The 25,928-nt window shown below is 43.5% G+C and overlaps 1 protein-coding gene across 1 annotated transcript in view; it reads right to left on the bottom strand.

Annotated features, from left to right (window-relative positions):
- LPCAT2 (lysophosphatidylcholine acyltransferase 2) overlaps positions 1 to 25,928 on the bottom strand; it is a 324,634-nt gene that overhangs the window by 132,871 nt on the left and 165,835 nt on the right. Inside the window, exon 6 of the mRNA XM_078671525.1 lies at positions 2,109 to 2,167. Within this exon, the coding sequence (XP_078527651.1) occupies positions 2,109 to 2,167 (59 nt within the window). The remainder of the gene's footprint in view (positions 1 to 2,108; positions 2,168 to 25,928) is intronic.

The raw sequence follows: 25,928 nt of genomic DNA, 5'->3' as shown, positions 1-25,928 counted from the left end.
AAGTCCGAAAGGACTGTAAAATAATCTTTTACATTGCCCTCTCCAAGGTATTTCTGGGTTAATGACAATACAAATAAAAGACATCTAACAATTTTGTTTGTAAGGTTGGTGTATTCTGGGCATTGCACAGTGTCATTAATGTGTCCCAGCATAAATGGATGGATGGTCCTCCTGAAGTTCAGCCTGATCAAAGGAAAGATGCTCAGGAGTGCAGAGCACTGCATTCATCTGGCTCAATAACAGGCCAACAGAATGTTTTGGGCCTGGTAATTCACGTTCTTATTCAGACGTTGGAGCAGCAGAGGAAGTAGGAGGATGGCATATACAAATCCCTTGTTACATTCCAGAGAGATGTATCTCCTAGCCAGTGGTCCTGCAGAAACTTCAATGCATAATATTGTTGACATTGCATGGTTGACACAAGTGAAAAGATCTAGCAAGGGTTCGCCAATCAGTGGAAGACATCCTACTTGGAATGGAAGTGCACCTCTTGGGCAACCAGATGACACCCGATAATTTCTTCCAGACTGACATTTTGGCGTTCAGAGACACCATCAGGTGGTTGGAGATCAGAATGGTGCCCAAGGTGTCCAGCCACCTCCAGAGGCGTAAAGCCTCCTGGTACAGGACCAAAGACTGGACTCTGCCCAGTTGTTGCAGTACTGCATGAACGTCAGAGGCAACAAATGGCATGTTATTTGTGAACATTAAAACTAGGCATATTTTGGTTCTGCCCTAGTATGTTTCTTATTGCAGAAATGTTTTATAATAGATGGCATATATTCTGGTAATGACTATATGGCGGCATACTTGTCATAGCCAGTAGCCCTGACATTATTAATGTAAGCTCAGACAGGGGTATAACAATTTAAAGGGTTATGACCTACTGATGTGAAAACTGTTAAAGATGCCTCCAGCACGGATGATCTACTCTGCATTTAGGGGGATTATTCGGTTTCTGTGACGTTTCATTTTAGTGCATTCTGTGACGTTAGCATTTAGATGGTGACCCCAATGATATTTACACTTGCCACCTTGTACATATTTGTAATGTTGTACATAGTAATTAGTTTTACACATATTAAATATTTCTTTTACTTTTTACAAGAAAAAAATACTTACTGGATATTAATTTTGTAAGTACGGTTTGTTGCATTGCAGTGTTCTCAGTCTCTAGTTCCCAGATCCGCCCACGAGAAAGCCTTTGACTGCTCTGCCTTGCTACCCTAGGAGTCAAGTTCTAGAAAGGGTATCTGGTTCCTAATTTGAGAGTCTGCAGAACGATGGTCTGAGGACACCAGAAGCAAAAGACCACCGTTTTAAGAACTGGAGCCTGCCATCTTTTTACTGCCCTGGACCATCTGATACAGATTCCTCACAATATGCTAGAAGGACTATTCTAGGACTATTGCTTAGCCACAGCTGATGTCCAACTCCTGAGACAAAGTGCATATAACAATCTGTTTGAGTCTCAAATTTAGTCCTCTTGACTATGTCTCTACTTGAAGTACATTGCTAACTTTGCCAATAGAAAGCCTAATTGCCTAGTGAGAGGCAGAATTGTATTGTATTACTTTCTTAAGCAAAATCAACATATTTTAGCTGGCAGTAAAAAGAGGCTTCAGGGTGGGAGAGGATCTCTTCAGATCTGAACCATGCCCAGGAGACTCCGAAACATGGAGAGAGTTTAAAAACCCTCACCAGGAGATAGCCCCGAGAATAAAGAAGCCTGCTGCTGACAATTTGTTAAAAGTTTTCCACACAACTATAGATGGACCTTAATTCGTATGACTGAATGCAGGCTAGTGCTGTGTTGATCGACATAGATCTTGCACTTCCTTGAGTACCCTCTGTACTTTGTGAGGCTGACAGACACATGATTTAATTGATTTTTAAGTGTCATTCAGTACTGAACCTGAGGGATACAGATTGTAAAATTGCTATGACTCACTATCAGTCAATGTGAAAACGTGTCTGTCTGTATTGAGCAAACAAGGAATTAGAGCAAAAGAATACAGTCAGACAGCCACTACTTTTCAAAGACCTATCATATAAGGTATCTTATGCATTGACAAAAAAAGTTTGTGCATGGGAATTCCAATGCCTACCAGTCTGTTTGGATATTTAATCAAAATTGGCTGCACTGGAACGCCCGGGAGGAAAGCACCTGCAACAAAATATTAAAGTTATTACAACATACACTGGCATGTATTTAAGAGAAACATGTTAAGAAATATCAGTGGTATTAATAGTGCATCTGCCAATAAGGTCTCCTTAATGATGCAGAAATGGAAGTAAACAGAAGCTCTAGGTTGATATAACACGTTGATATTCATTAATACTATAATATACGATCAGGGAATATCCTCACTTTAAGTTTAATTATTAGTGCTGTGTAAAAAAGTTGATGTGAATGTAGGTGATCACAGATATTTGACCGAATGCATCCCATGAGGCATATATGCAGATGAGAAGCCTGCTTTGATAGAGGCTGATGCAGCCGCTGTGCCTAGAAGCGCAGAGATCATTCGAAAACTTCTGGTGAAATGTGCCTCCTGGCATTAAAAAACACACTGTTTACAGTCGTTAGGAGGAAAAGAAACAGAAGAGATGCCTGTGAAAGACTTTGTGGTGTCCATCATCAAGGACGCTATGCCAGAATTTCAAAGCTGGGATCTGGAACAAGACATACAGAGGACTCATAGGGACCCATTCAGACGGGATTCAAAAAGGGACAAGCCGAGGAAATATTGGTAAACTTTCGTACTTATGTCATCAAAGAGGCGATACTTTCAGCAGCCCTTAAAGCAAAAATATTCCAAAACGACGATTGTTCCTACTCTATAAGATTAGACATAGCCAGTACCACATTAAAACGGCAGTGGGAGTTAGGGAAGCACATCAAAATTCTTGAGACACTAGGAGCAACAGCGCAATTGAAATTCCCTGCCACCCTGAAAGTTATGTGGAAGAATAAAATGCACAACTTCCGAGATGCCAAAGAGGTTGAGAACCTGATAGACCTCATAAACAGTCAAAAAGGTACACATTAAAACACAGAAGAGATAGGAACTCCGGAGTTTCAAGGGGTGCAATGCGACACCCCAAATGGAAAAAGGGAGGGTTCCCCAGGGTGGGAGGAGGGTCTCATCGAGAAAAATGCACATTTTCCCTTGTAAATAGGAACACTAGGTGGGGAGCATTAGGAGAGAAAATAAAGAAAAAATATCCTCATACATGACACCAATAGACACCAGAAAGAAGGTTTTAAAGAACTAAGGCAAAGGGGAGAAGAAAATGAATAATCTCAGAATATTATCCTGGAATGTTAATGGGTTGAGAGTGCAGAAAAGAAGGAGGAAGATCCTAGAACTAATTAAACTATCTGACAATTACATCATTATATTACAGGAGATGCACCTACGAGAAGAGGAAAGGGGAAACATACTTAAACAAAACAAGTGGCTAACACATATGGTATGCTCCAAGCAATCATGCAATGTTAAGGGAGTAGCTATATTATTTTAAATAGTGGCTAATGTCAAAATAGAGGATTGTAAAGTAGATAAAGGGGGTAGATGGGTAATAGCGACCATTAAAATAGACAAACTAGGTCTTACATTGGAAGGATACTATGGACCCACCATAGATGACCCTTCCCCTCTTAATAAACTATAGACATCTACTAGAATCCAACTATAACATTATAATGGCAGGAGACTAATATTTTTATGAACCCTCTACTTGACAGATCGTCATCACAACACATCATAAGTGCTCCAAAAATGTGAAAGAGCTTACAACAACTGATAAAGAGTTTGGGGCTTGTTGATATATGGAGTCCAATTGTCTGCAATAAAAAAGAATTTACATATCAAAATGAAAAGTATTCCCACACCTCAAGAATTGATTTATTCCTAGTGAGCGAGAGATTGAGAGAAAACAACATCAGTGTCACACATCAACCAGAGTACTTGTCTGATCACGCTGCAGTGAGGTTAGAAATGTCTATGAAAGAAAAAGTAACAGAAAATAGATGGACTTTAGACAAAACTCTTCTTGGGAAACAAGAAGTGTTGGATAGATTAAAAGAAGAAGTGGCCAAATTCTTTGACATAAACTCAAACTCAGCAGCACCATATATTGTCTGGGATACTTTTAAGGCTTATCTCCGGGGGAGACTGATTAGTCAGGCTCCTTTTTATCAAAAAAGAGGAAAAAAATATTTTAGCATATGAAGATAAGATTAAAATAGCACAGCAAACTCTTATAGGTTACCGAAATAATGCCTCAAGGCCTGGGCTACAGAACAAGTTAAATGAGGCTAAAGAGCAGCTGACAGAATTCTTGGAGGGAAAAATTAAAGAACAGTGGGAAGCCAGTAGAATGGCTCATTATGAATATGGAGAAGGGTGCGGGAAACTCCTTGTGTGGAAGGTAAAACATGATCAGTTGAGAAACGAGATCAAGAAAATACAGGAGGATGGTTCTCAAATACCATGCGAAGACAACGTAAGTATAGGGAAGGCATTAGGTGATTTTTTTCAAGAGCTATATAGTGAAGAGAAGAGAGATTCCCAACCAGAATTAGATCATTGGCTGGATCAGGATTCCCTGCCTGAGATAAACCCGGACTTAAAAGAAATGCTAAATCAGGAAACCACCACCTATGAGATAGGAAAAGCAATCTCTAGTCTAAAGAGGGGAAAGGCGCCTGGACCGGACGGCATCCCTAATGAAATTTATAGAATCTTAAAGGAGATTTTAACTCCACACTTATACAAGTTATTTAATGGTATACATAGTCACCAGTCCTCTATCCCAGCTTCATGGAATGAGGCCGTAATAACTTTAATATTGAAGCCTGGGAAAGACCCGTTAAGATGTGACTCATACAGGCCAATTTCATTATTAAACAGTGACTATAAAATCTTTACTCACATTTTAGCGGTAAGGCTGGGCAGGACATTGGGAAGTATTATACATTTCAACCAAAAGGGTTTTATAAAAAATAGACAGTTGAAGGATTTAACACACAAGTTAATCACAGCCATAGATATAGCCACTACCACAAAAACACCACTAACAGTTATAATGATAGATGCTGCTAAAGCATTTGATAGAGTAAGTTGGTCGTTCCTGTATAGAGTTATAAAACAAACTGATTTGGGTGACAACTTCTTTAACACTATAAAGGCAATTTATGAAACACCAACAGCCAGGATATTGATAAATGGCTCACTCTCACCGCCGATTAAGATAGGGCGTGGAACTCGGCAAGGTTGTCCTTTGTCCCCTTCATTATTTAATATGTATATAGAACCTTTGACAAGGAGAATTAGATCGGAGACTGGGATTACTCCTTTTAGATATCTAGACTGGGAGATAAAAACAGCTTTATACGCAGATGACTTGATGATATACACACCGAATCCTAGGACACCTTATAAACAAAGATAAAACAGAAACTATGATGTGGAATGGACCAACAAACTCTCCACTAGAAAAGCCAGAGATTGGGTATCTGGGAGTTAGAATAACCAAAGATTTGAATAATATAGCCCTTATAAATTTTAAGAGAGTACAGCTGGAAACAAAGGCCCTATTAGATTCATGGATGCACCTGCCATTATCTATTTTGGGTAGAGCCAATTTGATTAAAATGATGATTCTTCCAAAGTTCACTTTCATCTTCAACGCTTTACCACTACATTTTAAATCAGATTGGTTACAGAAACTGCAAAGTGATTTGACTAGCTTTGTGTGGAAAAACAAAGCGGTAAGAATAGCATGGAAAAAACTACGCAAAAAGAAAGTGGATTGGGGAATTGCCTTACCGGATTTTAAACTAGATCACTGGGCTTTTTTTCTTTAAAAATACTAGGCATCTCCTTATGGACAATGTAAAAAACATGCCACCCTACTTACGGGTGTTAAAAACGGATCTCCCGGCAGAAAGACATTTTTTCTTATTTAAATATGGTCTTCCTAAATTTTTTTAAAAGATCAGGTTCAAGGTATTGCTAGTCGCTTGTGAAGTTTGGGTACAAATCAAACGACTCATGGGTATACAATATTACAGCAGCGAAGCTTTAATCTGGAAATCTCCAGGTACGCCAGAATGTCTCTTGGATATCCTAGCCCTACCTTTACGGAAAGCAGGTTTGGCAACTTGGGGAGATTTAATTGAAGGGATTTGCACGAAATGGGTAACACAGTCAGCACCATCATTAGGGGTATGCATTTTATATGTTAAAAATACTTGTAGGCTAGATTGTGCCAAAGGTTTATCCAGACAGATTAAAATGTGGAGACAAATCTGGGAGATGTTTTTAGATGAAGTCATGTAAATTTATAAAGAGGCGATGATATAGTAAAGTCCAATGATTAAGGCATTCTAACTTGACTGGAGGTTTGATCAGATCGTATATAGCACCAGATGCATAGTTTAAGAAGGCCTTGGCTTCCTGGGCAGAGGCGAAGTGCAGGACTCCCCTATCAGTATGCACGCAGCCCCACACATACGCCGAATGCCATGTATGAGGACCAAAGGGAAAAAAAAGTAGAGATGCCTGCACGTGTGGCGTGGTTCAAAGAAAGAAGACAGACTAACATGCTGTAATACCTCAGGCCTCGCTTTAGAAAGGAACATAAAACACAATCATGTAGCAAATTCGTTTGAGACTAAAACCAGAAGGAATATAATAAAGCTTTGCTTCGTACAACTGCAAAAACAACAGTTGATGGACAGAATGCAGAACAATGTCATACATTCACCCCAGTACAGAGATCTGGGCCTAAATCCATTGGATTTTTGCTCACCATGCCGTTTTAGTTTGAACGCAGCCATATGCAAATCAGTCTTGACCCTGTGCCTCATGGGAACAGTCCAGCCCGAACTGCCAAGCCAGGTCCTCCCTCGACTGGAAACAAGCATCCTAGGACCGGTTTTGGGGTTTCATCCCTCTTCAGCCAGGATAGCTTGATTCCAGTGGCATGGAGAGCACGGGACCCACGTCTGGGCATACCCGTCCCACTCGGGGTGACAAACGCAAAAACAACAGTTGATGGACAGAATGCAGAACAATGTCATACATTCAACCCAGTACAGAGATCTGGGCCTAAAACCATTGTTTTTTTGCTCACTATGCCATTCCAGTTTGAACACAGCCAAATGCAAATCAGTCTTGACCCTGTGCCTCATGGGAGCAGTCCAGCCTGAACTGCCAAGTCAGGTCTGTGAGAAAGTGGCTCTATATGTACTGAACCAAAGTAAGGTACAGTGTGTATAGAGTCCTGTTGTATCTTATATCTTCCTGCTGCTCGGGTAGAATGCATGTGTTGTGGAATGTTGGATGGGTGGAATGCTAGTGGTTTGTGAATGTCAGTTGGGTGAGGGCTGAGCAGCAGGACAGCTGCTCCTGATGGGGTTTTCCTATCTTTTATCATAACAACTTATCTTAAATAAAGTAACTTGAATAATCTATCTTGAAGTATCCAGCTTCTTTCTGATTACATAAAGCCCACAATCCACAGAGGTATAACAGAGGTTAAAGTCAAGTCTGACCTTACTCTCTAAAGTGATAGCTTGGTCGAGCAGTAAGGCAGTACCAGAGGACAGTGTAAAGCATTTGTTGTATATACTCAGTCAGCAAAAGGTTTCACACACTCAAGAACTGAACTCTAGGCCAATTGTTTTCATATCCAAAGATATAGTTGTTACATTTTTAGAACCAACAGGTATCAAAATATACTTTTCTCGATATGAGTACTCTCATGTAATTACTTTGCAAAGAGGCAATAAACTGTGTAAACACAATAGGTACAATGGTTGCAGTAGGCAACACAATGCTAAACAATTGAACATTGAGCTCAAAGGGTTTTTCTACACAAATGCAGCTGCATACTTTATAGGATTACTTTTGTAACTTCAGGACTGGATCCTAGATTCAGTCCTGGGGTCGAAGCTGAAAACAGTTGAGTAAAAAACATTTTAGTTATTGCAATGATTTTTAAAGAATATAAAAGGTATTTTAAAAGTTGACAGAAACTTTTCAGGGAAAAACTAGCAATGTTATCCAATGGAAGGAAATTCAAAGCACAGGTAAAGTAGGTTCTCGTTACTTTTGTAATCCAGTACTGGACTCCTAGGTTCAGCACTGGGGTATCTACCTAAGACAGGTAAGTAATTACGTTTTAGTAGTTGGTACGATTTTTAAGGAATATTTGTAATTTTCAAAAGTAGACCGAAGAAATTTCACAGAAAAACAGTCAATGGTGTCCTATGGAAGAAACTTAGATTACTAGAAAACACGGTTGGGATTACTTTTGCGGTTCAGTACTGGGCTACAAGGTACAGTACTGGCTTCTCTCCTGATCACAGGTGGGTAATTCGAAATTAGTTATTCGACTGATTTTAAATGAATATTTTAAAGTTTCAAAACTTCACACTTAGAAGATTTTTCGAGTCAAACCAGTCAATGTTATCCTATGGCAGGAAAGTGAGTCATCGGTTTTCAGGTGAGTACTCGACTGGTGAAGTTGAGGTTCAGGGCATAGACTCAGGGGTCCCCCAGGGTCAGGTAGGTACAGTTGGTACACCCTCAGCGGCACAGGGGCAGCAGGGTGCAGAGGTAGTTAGGCCCAATGTTATCCAATGAGAGGCAGGGGGACATCGGTTGGTGGCTGCTGGCTAGCAGGCCACGCGGCTTTGGGAGCTGGGCTCCTGGTCACTTGTCAGGGCAAATGGGGAAGTAGAATAGGGTACAGGTTGCACTGCCAGGGGCACTCTGGCAGCTGGGTGCAGGGCGCTTTGGAGCCATCGGGCGCTCAATGTTATTCAATGGAGATCTTGAAAAGGGAACAAAGGCTGCAGGCTCGGGGACGGAGGATCTTCTGGAGTGACCAACACTTCGAGGGGTAAGTTGGGATCTTGCAGGAGTTGGGCACAGGGGGCCGTGGGGCGCCGGGATGTCTTTTGAGGTCAGTAAATCTTACCCCTGCTGGTTGCGGTCGGAGGGGTCATTTGTCCTGAGGCTGCAAGCATCGTCATCGAGGAGGGTCCTTGGGCACTGAATTCCAGGTCAGAATCGCTGGGGGTACGTCTCAGGGTCTTGATTCACTCCTGCACAGGCCAGGCTTGGCGGGTGCAGAGCGTGCAGGGTTTGTGGTTCCGGGCTGATGCCAGGGCTTGTTACTTGCTCTGAGCACTACCACTGCTCGTGGGAGATCCAGGGAGTCAGAGTCACAAGGCAGTCGGGTCCTCCGGGGTTTTTGAGGTTGCTGACCACTGGAGATGCAGGGGTTTAACAGGAGCAGGTTCGAGGGTCAACAGGCCGGTAGGGCTGGGGCCAAATCAGTTTGTGTCTACCTCTTTTTAGCAGCTGCACGGCACGTCTTCGTGTTCCTTGATCTTCTTTCTTGTTTCGTAATCTGGATCTGTGGAAAAAGGTTCAGGGTGCCCCATAATACTTGGGTGGGTACAACCCCTAGTCCGCTCCTCTCCTGTGGGAGGGGGCAGGAGCCTAGCTGTGATTGGGCAGGGCTCCCCATCTTCAAGATGGCCGGGGCCCGGGGTCGTGCATCACCTCGCCTCTCCCACCTGAGGGGTGGCGTTAGCACAGGCTGGCACACCCACCTCTCTGACGTAGGATTTCCCATCAGTCTTCCCGCCAGAGTGGGGGTCAGAACTGGTGGGGGCCAGTTGCTGAGTACAGCAAGTGGTCTTTAGAAGCTCACAAATGCGGAATGCCTTTAAAGCTTCCCCTGCCCATCCTGGGGGAGGAGGCTTGGCACCTCATCCCAGGATGTGCATTGTTGAAGGCCCAGGAGAACATGTCTGCTGTGTTGTGTGGCAGCCTAGGCAGCCTCTCAGACAAGACGTGGATTGTAGGTTTAGGTTTCAGGGGGCATCTCTAAGAAGCCCTCTGTAATGCATTTTACATTAAATCCCATAGTGTGGGTTTAATGTGCTGAGAAGTTTGATATCAAACTTGCCATCCTTCAGTGTAGCCCTTATTGTGCTGTGGAGTTCGTAAAGACAACCTCCCAGCACCATATACTCTTAAGGTTATCACTGCACTTACAGTGTCCAGGAATGGCCCTGGGTACTGTAGGGGCACAGGGCTCATGCACCTGTGCCCACACCACTGGGTTAGGGTACCCATCTAGAGGGGTGGCTGATGTATGCCAGGGCAGTGGGTTTGTGGGCATGGCACACAGGGATGTGTGCCATGTCGACTCTTTGTTTAGTTCTGCACCAGGACACTCAGCCTGCTAAGGCAGTGTGTGTGTGTGTGTGTGTGTGGCAGGGTACAGGCCCATAAGGATGGCACAATAAGTGCTGCAGCATTTAGGGGACTTCTCTGGTCACAATGCCCTGGGTACCTAGGGTACCATTTACTAGGGGCTGACATGTGGCCATAGGTTTTAGCACAGTTTTTAGGGAAAGAACACAGGCCTTGGGTTCCAGGGCACACCAAGGAAAAGTGCATCAGGTATCAGGCAAAAAGTGGGGGGTACTGCAACAGAAACTCACTTTCTCACAAGGTCCTCCCTGGACTGGAAAACAAGCATACTAGGACTGGTTTCGGGGTTTCACCCCTTTTCAGCCAAAGGCGAAAGCGAATAACAATTGTTTGGCTTTCATAAGGCCTTGGTCCAAGTGTAACTTAAAGTTAAGCTTGCAATCTAGCTGAAAGCCTAGGTATTTATAGCACACAACCCTGGTCAGTGGTTGCTCACCCAATTTCCAGGAAAAAGTATGCCTTTCGGTGTTTTATTGGATTTGGAGAAACAGATAACTTTTGTTTTTTTGGTGGTTAATCCATTCTAACCTATTGTTATTTTGTAAACCATACCACATCAATTTGGGCCCAGCCATAAGCAAATCAGTATTGACCACTCTCAAATTGGAATAGTCCAGCTAAAAATGTCATGCCTAAACCAGAAAACCAGCATCCTAAGTTCAGTTCGCCTTCATTGGGACTCATCAGTGTAGTGCTAGATGCACTCTTGTGGTTGACACCCTGACCTTTGACTACCTTTATTTTAATTATCTTTAGTGTGTTATTTTACCCCAGCCTGAATGTACAATGTCCTGCAAATGCCTTGCTTCTCTTAAAAGTTTCTTTCTTATAATCTTGCAGTCTTTCAGTGGGAGCTGTCACGGAGTAGGACAGTCATGCCAAGAACAGAACGTGTGGGATATGCATTTGAAAGCATGAGAGGGAGAGAGAGGTGTGGAATGTACTTTTTGGTCTCAAAGTGCAGTGTAGAGAGCAGTGATGCACAGATGTGCTCGGTGTTGTACATTGAGAGATGAAGTATGTGATGCTTTAGGACATTGAGAGATGAAGTATGTGTATCTATAAGCAGTTGTGCACAACTGTGCATTGTTTTGTACATTGATGAGAATTAGCAAGTTCTTACTATTGGCTTTGACATGGCCTCATGTCATCCTGAATTCTGATTTTGACTTGCTTGAGCTTTTCTGGGTGCACAGCAGCGCTTGCAAGCTATTTGAGTTATTCAGGTTCAAGGATTGTTTTTGTGAGAGATTGTTTAATGTACCCAGAAGGCATTATGAGCTTCGTCAAGATAAAGGCTGGAACATGCGAGATTGGAGAAGGGAACGTGGGAACTCTTTCCAGCCAGGGAATGCTCGTTTGGAACCTGGCCAGTTCTGGTAGGATTCCTCTGGTGTGGGGGAAGGTCTCTCTCCATCTGGTGTGTTTTGAAATTATAAAGCTGAGGGTTGTTGACCGGGAGTTTGGAATCCGAACTGGGACGGATAGGTCTACTTCGGAGCGTGGAACCCTGGTTGCTGAGCTCTTGACCATGGCTATTTAATTCCCCCAGTCAGGAGTGGGCTAAGATGCAGTGTTTGCACCAGGTGAAGTATTGAGTTTTGACTAGTGCCATTGTGATGCGTGGTTCCAATGGCTGTGGTCATTTGAAGTGTTGAGTTTTGGTTATTACCATTGTGATGTTTGGCCAGTGGCTTTGATTATTTGAAGTGTTTTCTTTGTGATGTGTGAGTGAGTTAAGGTGCACATCCAAAGTAATCATTTGATGTATATATATCTTTCTGCTCTCTTGCAGGACGTCCCAGTATATTTGCTTGAGTCTTATCTCATATTATTTGCTGCTTGTTTATATCATTGCTTGCATATAAACATATATATCTCTTTGTGTATTTTAATGTTGTGCCTTTGGCATCTGGGAAAGCCTTTCGGTTAGAGAGCATTGTGTAAAAAAAAAACACAAGCCTTATTCTAAAAGAGAGAGTCCGTCCTTGCATTTTTTTAAAATAAAACCCTTTTCTAAAGGTGTTGTTTGTTTTGTGTTAAAGTCTTTTGCTTCACTGAGTGTTGAGCCATCTTGTGGGAGCTGTATTATTTGATAGGCGAAAGCAAGACAGTCAGTCAAGAATAGCTTAGTTCTGGTGGCACATTGAGCACAGGATCCACATCTGAGCACACCCTTGCCACTTAGGGATTTACATTAAGCACACAAATGGTGATGGGAGGAATGCTTAAAATAAGTCTAACCACTGCCAATTGCATTCCAATCCATTGTTCTTTTTTCCACGTCACCTCAGTTGGAACCCAGCCACAGGCAAATCAGTCTTGACCTGGCTCAAATAGGAACAGAAGAATGATCCAAGCACTCAAAACTAAGAAAAAATCAATGTCCATCCAAAATTAGTAAATACAAGTCCACGTGTAGGCTGAACTCTTCTCGAATTCCATTTAGGTTTGGAATTCTCATTGATTATATGAAAGTCAATTTTGTTTGAGCTGAAGACTTCTAAATTACACCTCCTTTGGCCTGAACATGGATTAACATGGACTTGTATTCATTAATTTTGGATGGTGTAGAAAGGAGGGATCCTTCTGCATGGTTACCACCACTTTTTGCTTGATGTATTGCTGTTTCTGACTAGTCTGACTGGGATCCTGGTAATCAGGACCCCAGTCTCTCTGCTTTCTCCCCTAAATTGTTATGTTCAGTACTTAGGTACACCCCAGATTCGATACTGTGGTACCCTTATCAGTCCCTAGTATATGGTAGTAAGGTAGCCAGGGCATAGGTACCCCAGAAGTCCATTCAAACTGTAACTACAGATCTGCCATTGCAGCCTGTGTAAGCACCACTCACAAAAGATATAGGTTTCCTACATCTAGGGTCACTGCAATTGAAACCTATAAGTCATCCCTATAGCAGGCCTGATCAATCTGAAGGCAGGGTGCTTGGTTCTAAGTGTGAGGGTGCCGCTACATGAGCAGGGCACCCCTACAGCCTACGGAGTCCATCCTCCCGGGTTGTAAGTAAAGCAGCCATTTACTATATAGAGGGGCACTGTGTGATTACGCAATGACCATCTGGAAATCGGCATCAACGAATCATATCATGTTTGGTATCAAACATATTGGAACCATACCTCCCACACCATAAACGGTGTGGAAGGTATGATTGCAAGCACTGGAGGAGCCCTCCGTTAGGCTGTCAGTGCTCCCAGTACCAGTTTTCTGGACCCGGACAGCACAACATGGCTGCTGCCGACCAGACACGATTCTGCCATCCTGCTGCTGAGCCAAACTCGAGCAGGGAAAGGCAGAACAATGGGTATTCTGTCACAGGGAGGTGTAACACCTCTCCGACAGACTTTAGAGTACTGGAGCCCGGAGGGTGCACACGCCAGCGCCACTCAGTCTGCATGAGGGTCATATTTGGTGCCCCTTGCATAATCCAGTTCAGACCAGCTACTCTTGCGCGAAACTGGACAAAGGACATGAAAGTATCCTCCTCACTGTCCAAACCCTCCCCTGGGAGGGTCCCCTGAATCGTCCCAACCCTTTCCTTAGGTTACTTAAGGGTATACCTGTGTGCAAGTCCCTAAATTCGTCACGGGACACGATTCAATTCAGATACCACTTCAACTTTCACCGTCTGGGCATTCTGGGCTCGACTTTGTCCCCCTTTCAGTCTGCTGCATCGTCTGGACCTATGCATTATACATAAACGTTCCAAGGCCTGTGGGCATCCAAGACACCTGAAGGAATCTCCCTTGAAGCAAAGGAGTCACTTCCTTGCATCGGTAGGCATCGCAACTAAGCTGACCGGTCTGCTGATCCTGAGCTCCGACAGACACTGAAAGGTTTAACAACACAGGTGGTTTGTCACAGCTCTCGAGGCCTGCTCCACCCTCTCACTAAGTTTGAGGCCAGTATCCCTCACGGGAGCCGCAGGAACCGAACCCCTGTGCACCGCGTCGACTTGCTGTTGCAAAGGCTAATAGGCTAATAGGCTTACTTCCACCAAGAACTTCGGGCTCCAAGTAGCCCCAACCTCAAGCATCTCCAGTGACCAGAATCTTTGTCCATACCGCACTGCTTGCACCGTGGTCTACATCTTTTGGTGAGCTTCTTTAGGTCCTCTTGCGACTCCAGGCCAGCCTCTCACAGATGGACATTGAATTTTTCTTACCTTTTGAGTGCTTGGAACATTCTGCTGATTTAGTTTGCCCCTCTGTGGAGGAGCATATTACAGTTGTTTGGTAACTGACCCGGTTTTTCTTTAGCGCCATTCAAGATACTCGGGCTGTATTACTTTCCCCACACTCATTGCAGAGCGCCTATTGTTGTTTTGACCTGGTTACCATTACTCCAATAGGAACAGTCCAGTCAGAACTGCCAGGCAAGTTCCTCCCTGAACAGGAACTTATCTGGCAGTTCGGGCTGGACTGTTCCAACTTACAGTGGCATGAGGGAAAAGAACTATGGATTGGATGGAATGCAGCCTGAGCGTTTACAAGTGACTGGGATCAATTCAAGTATTCCATCCATCATATTACAGTTCTATTTTTGAACATGGACTCAACCGCACAGTAGAATAGGGTCTTGCGAGTTGATTGCACCACAGATCATTCCGCTGTGACCTCATTTCCACAGTACTGTAATTGCATTTATATAGTGTTTATGGATCCTGACAGGGTCTCACCACGACAAAATAATATGGGGTCTATGTATAAAGATTTGCATAACACCACAGGTTCAATTTGGTGTATAAACTAGAATTCTTTATCCACAGACATGGTCATTGATCTTCACCACCAGATGATAGAATGATAAGAATTTCTCTCGGATAGTTACTAGCCTGAATTTCATCTACTAAAAATCCCACAGCTTTGGCAGCGGATAAGAGTAGAATGTCCAAAAACAGGACCAAGTATTTCTTTTAATGTCCACGGATGATTGAAGGAGAGCCTGGGGTGCTGAGCACCCAGAGACCTGATGGCAGAACTAACAAGTGTTGACTTCCATGTATGCACAAGAAAAACAAATTTAAATCTCTGCTATGAAGCGTAACCTGAAGCCCAGTGAATGAGATTGCTGAAAGAAAAACTAAAGATGAGAAAACATATACAAAAATAAAAGTACAGCACGTAGTGAAAGTGTGAGCACCGGGTCAAAACAACAAACTAAAGATATCTTATAAATGGGGTGGGAGGTGGGGTGGTGGTGGTTGGTGGGGAGGGAATAGTACCCAGGTGCAAAGGAGGTCAATCAAAGATCTTATAAACACAAACCTTGCATGTGTATAAAGTATCCAGTTTCTTTCGCCACAGGGAGACATTTTTTTAACAATATAGATGAATAGTCACAAGGCATACAGTAGGAGTAGTTTCTTACCTGTAACTCCAGTTCTGTAGTAGGGGTATCTCAGTTATAGTCATAATCTTGTGAATAGTCCCGCCCATATGCGGGGACCCCGGAGCAATCAAAATGGTCTCTTAAATTGTCTTCCTCTGCAGTCCTGCATTGACACTTAAGAGAAAATCAAAGACAAATAATGCAGCCTAAAACTACAAGGCTACATTGGCCAGCACTTCTTCTGGGAGTGAAAAAGGATAGCCAAATAATGCCTAAATATACACATTTTGTTAGGTTTCACACATAGAGAAACTCCCCTTCACAAAAATCCTTTGAAATGATATAGAGGAAGGGTTAAACAGACAAGCCCCCATAGGCTGCCATTATGTGTCTGGAAAAGGGATACTGTGCCTTTAAGGAACTCTCCAGAGACACTCAGTATCCCAGGATGCACAGTCAAAGGCCTTTTACTTTCAGTTCTTTTTGAAGCTGTATAAAGCCAGGCCTGTAGCATACAGTACAAGTATCATTTTCTCCACCGGGGAGGAGGGTGGGCGCTTATGACTATAACAGAGATACCCCTGCTACAGAACTGGAGTTACAGGTAAAACACTACTCCTTCTGTAATAGGGGATCTCTGTGTATAGTCATAATCTTGTGAATAGAATGGCAAGCCCATCCCCACAACCAAACCAGCAGTGGAGGAAACAGACAGCACCCCTACTGTGCAAACAGATTTCTCAACAAAGCCTGCCCAACCTGAGCATCTGCCCAGGCATCAGAGTCTAGACAGTAGTGTTTAGCAAAGGTATGGACCAACTTCCAAGTGGCAGCCCTACAGATATCTGCAATGGGAACATTACATAGTAAAGCCGTTGTAGCCGGTTTGCCCCTGGTAGAATGAGCCTTAGGCCTACCCCCTAAGGTTTTGTAAGCCTTTTGGTAACATAAATGGATACAGGACACAATCCACCTAGAGATGAACTGTTTGGAAGTGGCAAGACCAGTCCTGATCAATCCGTAATTGACAACCAATTGGTCTGACCTACGAATATCTTTGGTCTTATCCAAATAGAATGTCAACACTCTTCTGACAAACAGGGAATGAAGAGACCTCTGTGGTAACGAATGAAGAATCAAAATATTGTGGGTAGGTTGAACTTCTTTTAATCCACATTAACGCCGGGCCATCGGAGCAGTGCAGCAGCAACCTCAGAGAAAGACCGTCAACTGTCCGTCCTAGAACCCTGGTATGGAACACCTATGCTAAGGTATTCTCAGACAATAACATTCCATAACAAGCATAAGTCACTACATGGGTCTTTCCTTAATACAAAATAAAACAAGGAAAGAAAGAAAAGCCAGAACAGAAGAGAAAAGAACAGAGTAGAAGGTGAAAAAGAACAGTAAGAATAGAGAAAGAAAAAACCAAAAAGAAGAGAAACAAACTTAAATCAAAACTAACATTAACAAAATTGAAATACTGATTATTTCCTATACCGATGAGGAATTTGCTCAGTCCTAACACTGCGCCTCAGGGTAAGTTCCCCCGTACAATCTGAACGGAAATCTGAACGCGCACAAGAACTAGAGGCAGAATTGCCCGCACAATCTGCACTTTTCTCAATGACCTCAACATCTAGTCGAGTGTTAGGAACAATTATTTTAACCAAAAGAGATTTATTCCACCACTGCCCATTGCTGAGCTTGACAGAACTCCCTCTTACATCTATCACCCTAATCGGTGAACTAACCTTAGAAGAACCTTTCTGTACATGGACAGGTTTTTTTATACAAACATAATCGCCTGATCTTATCTCAATATCTTTAGTACACATCCTTGCGTCAAATTAGGTTTTTTGTTTGTTCTGAGCTAAATTCACTTGTTTTCTAACATTCTCATCAGACCATTTTGTACCCTTGACCCATTTGCTCATCCAAGCAGGACAAAAAGTTGTGGCAGCCCTACGTCCCCTCATCAACTCAAACGGTGACACCCCTGCAGTTGAGTGAGGAGTTGTACGGTAAAACCACAACATACTCCTCACTGAGTTAGCAACCACACACTTGTTAGAAAGAGCCCATTGAATGCATTCACAAAGCACCCTGTTCATACGTTCAACTAAGCTGTTAGTTTGAGGATGGTAAAGTGAACTCTTAAGATGTTTTATACCACAGTTGTGAAGGAAACTTTCAAATTCAGAAGCAACAAATTGTGTCCCAATATCTGTTACCAGAAATTCTGGAAACCCTTCCTTCAAAAATGCATCATTAAGGGACTCAACAACTGTTTTGGCAGTTACTTTTTTTACAAACTTGATCTCAGGCCACTTAGAGTAGTAGTCCATGAGCACTAGACCAAATTAATAGGATGAATCAAGAGCATGGAAAGGACCTACAATGTCCAATCCCAACATTACCCAAGGTGCAGAAGGTAATTTGATGGGAGAAAGTGGAGGAGTGTGCAATTTAACAGCCTTATCACAACTTGAACATATCACACATGATTTAACAAACTCATCCACAAGGTTATCCATAAAGGGCCACCAAAACGACAATCGCACCCTTTTTTTTGTTAACGTGGCACCAAGGTGTCCTTCATGAGCATCTCTGACTAAATCTGACCTTAAAGTAACAGGAGGGACAAGCTTATTCCCTCTAAGCAACAGACCATCTTCAATTGTCAATTTATCTGCAACTTGTAAAAACGTTTTAAAATCAAAAGATAAATTCCTCTCCTTAGGCCAACCTTTTTCAATAAAGCTCATGACTTGAACCAAAGAAGCAGCAGCACTAAGAGCTTGACGCCATTTCTGCTCTGAGTCTGCACATAAATGTGGTAAATCCACAGCCGCTACAATGAAATCTTCTTTGTCTTCTTGCCTTAAGTCTAGTTCATCTTCCACAATGTTTGAAGAACGAGACAAAAAATATGCACATCCATTTTTGCAACCAGGAATATATTCTGCGGAAAAGTTAAACTGAAGAAGCTTAGATGACAACCCTGCAATTCTGGGAGTGAAGCTTCTAACATTCTTTCCACTAAGGATAAAAATCAATGGTTTATGGTCCATTTGCAGGCAGAACCTTCTTCCCCAAAATAAATTCCTGAATTTCATGACAGCCCATCAACATGCCAACAGTTCTTTTTCGGTAACCGAATATTTTACTTCCGAAGGAGATAGAACCCTAGATGCAAATACAATGGTCCTAACTTCACTTCCTTTTCTTTTGGGAAAGAACAGCTCCCAAACCAACATTGCTTGCATCCACTGTGAGAGTACAAGTAAGGGATGGATCATAATATTAAAGAACCACAGGAGAAACTAATTGTTGTTTAACCCAATCAAAAACTACTTGACACTCACTCGTCCATTCAAACACCGTTCCTTTCATTAACATTCAAGACAAGGGTCATAATTTACTCGCAAAATCCTGAATGAATCTTGAATAGAACTCACATAATCCAAGGAAAGACTTAAGAGTGGCTTTGTCAGAAGGTGCCTTAGATTTAACAATGGAATCAACTAGACTTGCTTTAGAAAGAATGCCTTTCTCACTCACTGAATGTCCCAAATATTCAACTTCTTTAGCCATGAAAACACATTTGTCTCTGCGTAATACAATACCATTTTTTTTTAAACCTGGTCAGTACTTCTTTTAGAATGTTATCATGTGTGCAACTATCGGGAGCAAAAACAAGAACGTCATCTTGAAATACAGACAACCCATCAATCCCCTTCAAAATTTTTGACATAAGGCGTTGAAACACTGATTCCGGTGAGGCAAGCCCAAAGGGCATGCGTACATATTGGAACGTGCCAAAGGGTGATACAAATGCAGTGAGGAATCTTGATTCAGGAGCTAGTTCAACTTGGTGATAAGTTGGCGTTAGTTCTAACTTTGTAAAAATTTTAGCATCTTTGAGGCCAGCCAATAGTTCATTAATGTTAGGAAGGGGATGCGAGTCCACCCATATCTCTTTGTTCAGGCACCGGAGATCAACACAGACTCTTAATTCACCATTTTGTTTTCGTGCAACCACTAAAGAGGATAACTACAAAGAGGATTCTACAGGTTCTATTATACCTTTGGCACACAAAGAGTCAAGTTCCTTTCCAAGATCCTCCCTGATGCTAAAAGGAACATTCCTCCGCTTATGTTTGATAGGGCATGCACCTTCCTTTACAATAATCTCATGTGGAAAACCTTTAATTTTTACGAATTCACCTGAAAACACATGAGGAAATTGATTAACAAGTCTTTCAAGATCAGGATGATCTCTTATAGCAAGAACTTGATCTTTGGTTCCCGGTCTGAGCACCATACCGAATAATCCCTGGTGAAAACACCCAAAGATATTTAAGCCTTTGTGTGCAACATAGATTTTCCCAGCAATCCTCCTACCCTTGTATTCAAGGATATCTTCAATGTAACCTGACAAGTCAATTTCTCGTCCTTCATATGATACAGCCTTACGATCAGGAGGTAACATGGATATATTAGGCCAAGTTGCTTGATACAAATCCAAAGTAATCTTAGAAATTCGAGCACCTGAGTCAACAAGGAGTCGTAATACTTGATCTCCAACTAAAATGTCTACATAAGGATCCACACACAATTTAGAATCTCCTACAATAACCCCATCATCCCGTACTACAACTACTATGTTGCTCAAATCTTTGGTAACATTCTCTTCCTCTTCATCATGGACAGTTTGATCAGAAATACACTTTACTGTAACAGGTTTACTCCGTGTGTTGTTTCTACTAGTCTGACATACTTTGGCAAAGTGTCCTATTTTATTACAATTTTTACACGTTAACAAATTTAGCTGGACACCTAGCGCCAACGGCATGTGGTTTGTAACCACACCTAAAACAAATGTTACTTCTTGAGAAGAAAGAATTTTGATTATTCCATTAATTTGGGCGTTCGTGCATTTTGTTTTCTACACTTTTGATGTCCTTAGTTTTAACTGCAGGGACAGGTTCACTTTTTGTCTCTTCCAATTCTTTGGCCAACAATTGTGACGTCTCAATGCTTTTTGCCACTTTGATTGACTCTTCCAAAGTAGGATTACCCATTGAGAGTAGTTTGTGTTTGATAACCTTGTCAGTGCAATGGCAAATGAACTGATCTCGAACAAGTTGGTCAGTAAAGTTTTCAAATTGCCATTCAGCTATAAGCCTTCTAAGATCAGTAATGTAGGTATCGACATCTTCACCTGTGTTTTGCTTTCGTAAGAAGAATTTGTGACGGAGCAAGACAAGACATCAAATCTGGTTTGTAATTTTTTTTAATGTTTCCTGGTATTCATCAAGCGGATTTTCTTCATCAACAGTTATAGCAGGAAGAGGTTTTAAATTTCTCTTCCTTCATATCCTAATGAATATAATAGAAGGTATTTTCTTCTTTCGGCTCTGAACCAAGTTGCACCAATTGCGCAGAGATAGGTCTCAAAACCATTGTACCATTGCTTCCATTTGATGAGTGGATCACCTGGTGTCTCTAAAAAAAGGTGCAGGAGGAGTAACACTTTGCATGTTTCTATTTGAAGGCAATATTAATGTCTACTAGAATAGAGAAGAATGTATATAACAAGTTGCTTAGTAAAATGAATTAAAAAAATGTAATATCACATTAAACCACAAGATGGCAGTATTGTAATAAGCAATGACAATAGTAGCTAAATTTGTAAATTGAAAACCTTATATTACACTGATACCAATCCAAACACGAAATGATGTTGATAAAGAGAAGGAAAATAATGCTGTGTGTATCAGCGAAGATAAAAATGAAAATCTTTTTAAATGGCCGACTGACACACTAATGTTGCAAGAAAAGTGTTATATGGCAATGGGAACTGTTAATTGAAGCAGTGCCGTCAGCAAACTCTGTGTGAACATTCGATTCCTTATTGTGCTTATATGCGTGAACAGGATATCTGTGCTGTATGACCAGATTTAAGCACCATTTAAAATGTAAACTTGCTCCTTCATATGCTATCCAAAAATAATGATAATATTATTCAATTGACAGTGAAAAATAATCTCTCCAGGATTGCTTGTTGCTCCTTTTTCATGCCGCCCCCTTTGTCTATTGTGACGTGGGGCTAAATGTCTGCCAGAGTCTCTGTGTTCTTTCTAGGAACACTATTGAACAATGGACTATGACGAAATCACTTGAAGTCCGTGCGTTTCATTGTTGAAGCGCAACGTCAAATATGCAAACGTGCATGCTATACGATGCGTCTGACATCACTCGCGTCACTTTTACCGTTGCTGGAACGCACGTCTTTTCTGCTCTGCTCCCACTACTGTTTTTTAATGCCGTCCACATACCGGATGCAATCTCCTTACTCAATTTGTGTTCCAATCGTCAGATTGATTGTGTAGCAACACTTCCTTAGGCTCCCCGGTGGTTTTTGATGGATCCAGATGTCGTGGGTTCTCGAGGATGGCCTGGCCCTCGTCGCCATAAAAGGTGTGGTAACGAATGAAGAATCAACATATTGTAGGTAGGTTGAACTTCTTTTAATCCACATTAACGCCGGGCCATCGGAGTAGAGCAGCAGCAGCCTCAGAGAAAGACGGTCAACTCTCCATCCTAGAACCCTGGTATGGAACACCTAGGCTAAGGTATTCTCAGACAATAACATTCCATAACAAACATAAGTCACTACAACCTCTCCCCTGGAGTGAAAGGATGTTGAAAAAAAATAGGTAAGGTTATCGTCTGATTGACATGGAAATCAGAAATCACTTTAGGAAGGAACTTCGGGTGAGTTCGCATCACTACCTTAGAAGCATGAAATACAGTGTAAGGTTCTTGGCAACACAAGGCCTGGATTTCACTCACCCTGCGGGCCGATGTAATAGCCACCAGGAATGCAGCCTTCCAGGACAGATGCTGTAGAGAAGCCTTATGAATAGGTTCAAAAGGTTCCTTCATCAAGTGAGACAGCACCACATTCAGCTCCCATGAAGGCGAAGGACGCCGAACCGGGGGAAACACTTTCTTCAATCCCTCCAAAAAATCTTTAATCACAGGAATCTGGAAGAAGGACGTTTGTGAAGGGCATTTCCTATACACAGTTAATGCTGCGAGGTAAACCTTAATAGGATGAAAATTAAGGCCAGATTAAGCCAAATGCAAGAGATATGGAAGGATGACATCTTCTTTGCAGGTGGTAGGATCATAGTTCTTGGACTTGCACCAGATGCAGAACCTTTTTGATTTGTAGGCATAGGAAGTTCTTGTGGAAGGTCGCTTCGCCTCCTTGAGTATCTCCATGCAACTATCAGGTAAATTCAGGTGTCCATATTGCACTCTCAGGAGCCATGCCGCCAAACTCAACGATGAGAGGTTGGGGTGTACCATCTGCCCCCCGAACATCGTGAGAAGGTCCGACCGACACGGCAGCCGCAGGTGGGGTTGAAGAGACCGGTGGAGCAGGTCTGTGAACCTCCACTGTCGAGGCCACTCCGGAGCAATGAGGATCATTCGTGCTCTGGACTGAGACAGCTTGATGAGTACTGCCAGAATCAGGGGAATGGGTGGAAAAGCGTACAGAAAGCTGTTCGACCAGCTGATCCATAGCGCATTCTCCAGAGTCCCCGGTTGGTAGAACCTGGAGGCGAAGTCTTGGCATTTTCTGTTTTCGGCGGCGGCGAACAGATCTATTTCTGGAGTGCCCCATCTGTCGAAGATGTTTCCTAGCACCTCGTTGTTTAGAACCCACTCGTGATTTTCTTGGACCAGCCTGCTGAGTGCATCTGCCTGAGCATTCTGCACACCTGGCAGATGAGTCTGCGCTTCTTATGACAGTGTGCGCGATCTCGTGCCCCCCTGCTTGTTGAGGTAGTACATTGTGGTCAAATTGTCCGTCTGTACAAGCAAGGAGTTTGTCTGGAAGGACGGATGAAAGGCCTTCAGTGCCAAGTGAACAGTTCCAGAAAAATTATGTGATACGTGGATTCCGCCGGGGACCACGTTCCTTGGATCTGTAAATGGTCCGAATGCGCTCCCCAGCCATGGAGAGAAGCATCCGTCACGATAGTCTGAATGGGAATGTCCTTGTGGAATGGAACCCCCTTGAGGAGAATCTCTGCTGAGCACCACCATCTCAGGGACTGTTGAGCGTGTAGAGACAGTCAGATCCTGTTGTCGCAGCTCCCTCGTTTCTGGTCCCACTGATCCTCCAGACATTCCTGCAGTGGCCTCATGTGGAGGCGTGCATGTGGCGTGAGGAAGATGCAAGAGGCCATCGACCCCAGAAGAGAAGACACCATCCTCACTGTCGTAGATGGAAAGGACATGAGAGCCTGAGCCTTCCGAAGGATCGATAAGCGTCGCTCCTCCGAAGGGGACACGCTTGCTGAGAGAGTATCGATGGAGGCTCCCAAGTACTGTAAGCACTGAACAGGAGTCGGGACAGACTTGGACATGTTTATGTGCAACCCCAGCTGGCTCAACAGAACGGCCGTCCTGTTGAAGTGCAATTGCGCTTCCTGGACCAGTCATCCAGGTACGGGTAGACAAACACCTTGTTCTTTCTCAGGTGCGCTCCCACCACTGCCATGCATTTTGAAAAAGTCCTGGGTGCAGACTTCAGTCCAAACAGTAGTACAGTGTACTGATAGTGATTGGTGCCAACTAGAAAGCGCAGCAACTTCCGGTATTTCCGTGCAATGGTCACATGGAAGTATGCATCCTGCAGATCTATTGCGCAAAGCCAATCTCCTCTTTGCAGCAGAGGATACATCTGGTGCAAAGACAGCATGCAAAACTTCTCCCTGCGAATCCATTTGTTTGCTTGTCGCAAATCTAGAATGGGCCTGAACTCGTTTTTGTCCTTCTTGCGTACTAGAAAGAACCTAGGAGTATAGACCTTTTCCCCTTTGAGACAGAGGGACATCTTCTATTGCCCTTTTTCTTAACAGGGTATCTGACTCCGCTTGAAGCGCGCGCAGCTGGAGTAGGGCTGACAAAATGAAGACTGTATCCATTGAAAACAATATTCAGCACCCACTTGTCCTGAGTAATTTTTCTCCACTCTGCCAAGTAATTTTGTATGCTTCCCCCCACCGGAGCAGGTAACGTACGAGGGGAAAGTAATTCCTCAGGGCTTAGACCCGGCTGGGCCCTTGTTCTCCCAGGAGGACTGCTGGCCGCCTCTGCCCCTCTGACACTTCTGGAAGGGCTGCCGCTGGTATTGCTGCTGCTGTTGTTGCTGCTGGCCAGCTTGACGACCTTGCCCTCGGCTATGGGAACTGTACCGCCTCTGGAAAGGACGGAAGAACTTCCATTGTTCCTTTGGTTTCTCCAAAGCAACAGCCTTCAGCGTCTCTACTTCTGCCTTCATGTGGGCCATTTCCTCATTCGCATGTGTCCCGAAGACGGTCGATCCTGAGAATGGCAAATTTGCGACCCTCTGTTGAGCCTCTGGCTTAAGAGAGGTAAGTCGCAACCAGGAATGACGCCTCAAGTTGATGCTATGGCAGTACCCATGAGGAGCCAGGAGAGAGGCGTCTGCCACCGAGCTGATGACTTGATTTGAGACCATCATGCCCTCCTTCAATTTCTCCTGGAAGTCTTCTCGCCTATCCCTCGGGCGGAGCTCAATAAACTGTTGCAGGGACTCCCACAAGGAGCGGTCATAGCGACCCAAGAGCGACGAGGCACTCGCCGCTTTCATCGAGGTGGCAGCTGTACTGCAGACTTTCCGTCCAGCTGAGTCCATCTGACGGCTGGGACAGTCAAATGCTGCTTCTTGGCCGCGGTCACGATTACAGAATCCGGGACAGGATCTGACCTCAAGAACGCCGGATCAGAATCCGGGGGCCTGTACTTCCTTTAAAGTCGAGATGGCACCTACTTCACCGAAGCCGGCGTCATAAACAGCTCCATGGTCCGTTCATCTAGTCCTGGCACCAAAGGCAACAAAGGGCGAGAGAGATGTCTTTTGTGCAAAGTCTCAAAGATCACAAAGGTAGAAGGTTTGGGTACCGTCAATGTGATCACCAACTTCGCTGCCCCCTTCAGCAGCACATCCTGGAATGTCACAATGTCGTCCACAGGCGACACTCTCGTAGAAGTAGAGTCCGATAACGTGGGAGAATACCTCCCGTCACTGGAAGAGTCCGTGTGACGGGACCGTGACCTTTCCTTCCGAAGGCGAGGATGGGACCTTGTCGGGGAGCGACGCTCGCTGCGAGAGCGATACCTCCCTCTGGACCTTGACCTAGACGTCCTGGGTCTCGCAGGTAC

The sequence above is a fragment of the Lissotriton helveticus genome, chromosome 12 (genome assembly GCF_964261635.1).
Source record: "Lissotriton helveticus chromosome 12, aLisHel1.1, whole genome shotgun sequence".
NCBI lineage: Eukaryota > Metazoa > Chordata > Amphibia > Caudata > Salamandridae > Lissotriton > Lissotriton helveticus.
Note: the sequence above shows the minus strand (reverse complement) of the source record. Positions and strands in the feature narration are given on the sequence as shown.